This window comes from Mandrillus leucophaeus, unplaced genomic scaffold, assembly GCF_000951045.1.
Source record: "Mandrillus leucophaeus isolate KB7577 unplaced genomic scaffold, Mleu.le_1.0 Scaffold151, whole genome shotgun sequence".
NCBI lineage: Eukaryota > Metazoa > Chordata > Mammalia > Primates > Cercopithecidae > Mandrillus > Mandrillus leucophaeus.
In genome coordinates this window covers 1,523,244-1,527,864 of record NW_012101488.1, presented here as the reverse complement: position 1 = coordinate 1,527,864, position 4,621 = coordinate 1,523,244, and the positions used below count along the sequence as shown (strand labels likewise).

Below are 4,621 nucleotides of genomic sequence, written 5' to 3'. Positions count from 1 at the left end.
GAGGTGGAGCTTGCAGCGAGCCGAGATCGCACCACTGCACTCCAGCCTGGGCAACAGAGCAAGACTCCGTCTCAAAAAAAAAAAAAAAAGAAAAAAGAAAAAAGAAAAAAAATAGGTTAAATAAATAAACTGCCTGAGGCGACATAGCTAGTTGGGCTAAGATGCCCAGAGACTGACAGACTCAGGAAAAGGAGACAAAATAAGAACGCTGTGGTGCCCGGGCGTGGTGGCTGACGCCTGTAATCCCAGAACTTTGGGAAGCCAACGCCGGCAGATCACTTGAGGTCAGGAGTTCGAGACCAGCCTGGCCAACATGGTAAAACCCCGTCTCTACTAAAAATCCAAAAAAAAGAAAAAAAAAAATAGCCGGGTGTGGTGGCGCACGCCTGTAATCCCGGCTTCTCGGGAGTCTGAGGCTGGAGAACCGCTTGAACCCGGGAGGCAGAAGTTGCAATGAGCCGAGTTCATCCCACTGCACTCCAGCCTGGGTGATAGAGCGAGACTTCGTCTCCAAATAAATAAATAGAAAGAGATATGGAGACAGAGAAGCTGCATTATGTGAGGGAGTCAGGGTTGGACAGACAGGAGAAACCCAGCCTGCTAGAAAGGAGTAGAGGGCAAAGAAGAGCAGGAGAGGGGTGCAGGTGAGCTGCGGGACTCGGATGTAGGAGTCTGGGGGCAAAGGTTAGCAGCTGTTTGTGTCTGGGGAGGGCTCTGGGCCCAGGGAACACCTCACCGTGGTGGTGCCAGGGCAGGTACCAGGGGCAGGAGGCACGGGCAGTGGCGTTGGGTGCAGCATAGTTCCAGCAGACGTACATATCGAAGGACCCGTTACAGGCGAGGCCTGGGAGAGGGCATGAGGGCCAGGTGCCCAGTGGACCTACTGCGCAGTGGGCCAGTGCTTCTCCGCCGGCCACACCAAGCCCGGCTCTAGCCCCGCCCACTCGGAGGGCGTTCCGTCCCGGCTGGGCCACAAGCTCCTCCCACCAGCCTCAAAGCTCCGCCCCTCCTCCCTGCCCCACTCTGGGCTCCCCCCACCAAACAAGTCCCCTCCCCAGATCGTCCCACCTGGAGGGGCCCTTCAGTCTTCATCCCAAACCCCGCCCCCTTCAAGGTTTATTTATGTGCTGGCCCCGCCCAAGGCTCCTCCCATTTCGAGCTTCTTCTCAGGCCTTCCGAAGGAACTGTGGTCCTGCCGCCAGTTCCCACCACGCTCAGGTCAGCCCCCGGGCCTCTCCAGCCCACATCGCCCCGAGATTTCTTCTCCGCCCGTCAGCCCAAGGCCCACCCCAAGTCCACCCCTCTCAGCCTCAGCCCTCCTGGTCACACCTGAAGGCGGTTCCGCGGCTGCCCGTCTGCCCGAGGCCCACCCCAGCCCACTCCAAGCCCACCCCTCTCAGCGTCCCCAGCCCTCCTGGTCACACCTGCAGGCGGTTCCGCGGTTGCCAAGGTCTCCTGGCACTCCCTGCGGTACCGTTCCCAGCGCTGGTACAGCTCCCCCGCCGTCTGCCCCTCAGAGCCTGTCTAGGAAAAGAAAGAAGGGAGGACCCCCGAGACCGACTCCCGCTCCCAGGCTGCTAGTTCCATGTGGGCCAGAAGCGCCCCAGAGAGACTTCAAGGGGCTGTCGCGTTTTGCTCGGGAGTCTTTGGTGGCTTGGAAACCAGTTCCAAGTTTTGGAGTGGGGTGCCTGGAAGCCACCCAATGGAGTTGCTATGGGAGACTGAAAACCTTCAAGAAAATTGGGGAGGGGGTGGCTGGAAATTATCAGGAGGGGAAAAAAAGGGAGTGGAAACAATAATCAAAACTTGAATCTGGGCCCGGGCACAGTGGCTCAGGCCTGCAATCCCAGTACTTTGGGAGGCCGAGGAGGGTGGGTCACTTGAGGCCAGGGGTTCGAGACCAGCCTGGCCAACACGGTGAAACCCCCGTCTCTACTAAAAATCCAAAAATTAGCCGGGCGTGGTGGAGTGCCCGTGTAATCCCAGCTACTTGAGAGGCTGAGGCGGGAGAATCGCTTGAACCCGGGAGACGGAGGTTGTAGTGAGCCGAGATCATGCCACTGCATCCCAGCCTCGGTGACAGACTGAAACTCCGTCTCAAAAAAAGAAAACAAACAAACGAAATACCACCCAACAACTTGAATCTGGGCAAGCGGGGCAGTCTTGAAACTCTCTTTGCGCTAAGGGAAGCCTTTTTTCTTTTTTTCCTGAGACAGGGTCTCATTCTGTCACCCAAGTTGGAGTGCGGTGGCACGATCTCGGTTCACTGCAACCTCTGCCTCCCGGGCTCAAGTGATTCACCTGCCTCAGCCTCCCGAGTAGCTGGGATTACAGGCGGCCACCACCACACCCGGCTAACACCACACCATGTTGGCCAGGCTGGTCTCGAACTCCTGACCTCAGGTGATTCACCCGCCTCAGCTTCCCAAAGTGCTGGGATTACAGGCGTGAGCGACCGCGCCCGGACGAGGGAAGCCCTAAAACCGTTCCCATACCTCCCTCCAAGCCTGGAGCTCCTCTGGCTCCTCGCGTCCTCACCTCCGCCCTCCGGAGCAGCAGCCCCCACAGTGTGAGCCGCAACAGCAACTGCAGGATCGGAGAGGTAGTCATCGTGAGGGCGGCGAAGGGTCTGGTTCGTGTAGGGGCGATCAGGCCCGGAAGGTCCCAGGACAGGGTCAGCACCTCTGCCCTCCGACTCCAACCCCAGCGTCACCCCGTCTCAAGGATTCACACACGCGGACTCCGAGGCAGCACACCCGCTCCCCCAACTCCCAGGCGTGATGATCTGCGGGGAGGGAGAGGTACAGGAGTGGGTGGGACTCCGGTGGTGGGCGGGGCCCCTTAAGGGATTCCCCGGCCGCCCCTGACTGTTGCTGGGGCAGCAAAGGTGGAAGGGGGGTGTTTGCTGAGCGGGCGGTTGCCCTAGAGCTACGTTGGGCGGAAGTGTCAGTGTCACCGCGAGTCTGGACCTACAGACTCCTGGGAACCGGGGGACCGCCTTGGAGAGGAGGGAGTAGAAACCGTCAGCCTAGCCCCCTTTTCTATGGGGAACTGAAAAACTTGAAGGTTTTCATTAACCCCTAGTGGGATACTTGAAACGCCCATCTGAGTTCCCACAGCCTGGTGGAGAACTTGAAACGCCCATCCGAGCTCCCACTCTCCAGGCCCAAAGGGTTTTCTAGCACAGATAGGAACCCAGCCTTATAAAACTTCCCCCCCTGGGGGTAGATAAAGCCCAGAGTAAGTGGAACAACCCTTTTCCAGCATCCAAATACTGAGGGACTAGAGAAGCGACGGATCCGGGGTTAGGTGTGCAGATGCCTGGAAATCCATCTATCTAACGCCCAACAGCCACTCACCCGCGCCCCCGCGGCCCCACGTAGAGAAAGAGGGAAGCAGAGAGGATCTCAGGTCGAGCCCCAGAAAGACAGACAACGACGTCACAGACACAAGAGACAGAAATATAAAGACTGAGAGGCGCAGAGACGGAGGGACAGAATGAGACCCCCAGCCAGAGACCAGAAAACAACAGAGAAAGAGATACAAATGTGGGCTAGGAGACAAAGAGGAAGCAGGGACGTGGAGGGAGACAGAGTGGGGGAAAGAGAAGTTATCTAGCAGCTAACCAGAGATGGAGACACGCAGACAGACACATCAAGAGACAGAGATGAGCAGAGACTGTGGTGGGCACAGAGACAGAGAGACAGAGGCAGGGCAGAGAAGCAGAGAGGGAGAGTGCCAAAGACTTGAGGGGTCAAGGGGGGCAGGGAGAAGGGGCTGGGATTGGGGAGCCCTCACCTGTCCCCAGTCCTGCTCCTGGTCACTTGCTCCTGCAGCCCCCTGCCACCGCTGCCTCCACTGCCTCGTCTGGGCTCTGGGAGAGGTGACAGGCACTGGCAGCCCAGGGTGGTGGGAGGGGGCGGGGCCAAGGCGGGACAGGGAACGGAAGTGGAGAGCTCTGCGGTAGAGAGCCAGAGAGCCGAGCAGGGGGCAGTAGTCAAGGTCATGAGTGAGGGCAGTTACTGAATTGTCCTTATCGTCTTGAGGACCCCTGCACCAAGTGTGTACAATCTCTCATGCTGTCCCACCCACAGGTACCCACCCCCAACTGCCACTCATTCCCACAGCCTCAGTCACTCAATCAAACATGCAGTGTCACACACAATCCGATAGGCTGAGCCATAGAAAGGCACAGTCATAGAACTTCACAAGCTGTTACTCACACAGTCACACATTCAATCACACCCATACAGTCCCACGGTCACACCCAGACAGCCACAGTCTCTCACTCACAGGTTGACAGTCATTGACAGTGAAACACAGTCACACACCCAGGGCCATGGACTCCTGCACACACACAGTAACACTCATAGTGTCCCACAATCCCAACAACACTGTCAATCACACACACATTCACGCAATCACTGGCTTTCATCACAAACACTCTTGCCCTGCTAGCCTATGTGGCCCGGGAGGGCAGAGCCAGGACATCTGGGTCACCACTGGGTCCCCAGTATCGTTCAGAGCAGGGGTTCAAGGAAGGATTGTCATGAAATAAATATATGCAGTATGCAGTTGTGTGGTTACTTGCAGACATACTTTTTTTTTTTTTTTTTTTTTT

At 57.4% G+C, this 4,621-nt stretch overlaps 1 protein-coding gene across 1 annotated transcript in view; it reads right to left on the bottom strand.

Annotated features, from left to right (window-relative positions):
• Nucleotides 1–2,610, bottom strand: part of GIPR (gastric inhibitory polypeptide receptor) — a 32,406-nt gene extending 29,796 nt beyond the window's left edge. The window contains 3 exon segments of the mRNA XM_011975146.1: nt 737–844; nt 1,425–1,524; nt 2,539–2,610. Coding sequence (XP_011830536.1) covers nt 737–844; nt 1,425–1,524; nt 2,539–2,610 — 280 coding nt within the window.
• Between the last annotated feature and the right edge of the window lie 2,011 nt (nt 2,611–4,621).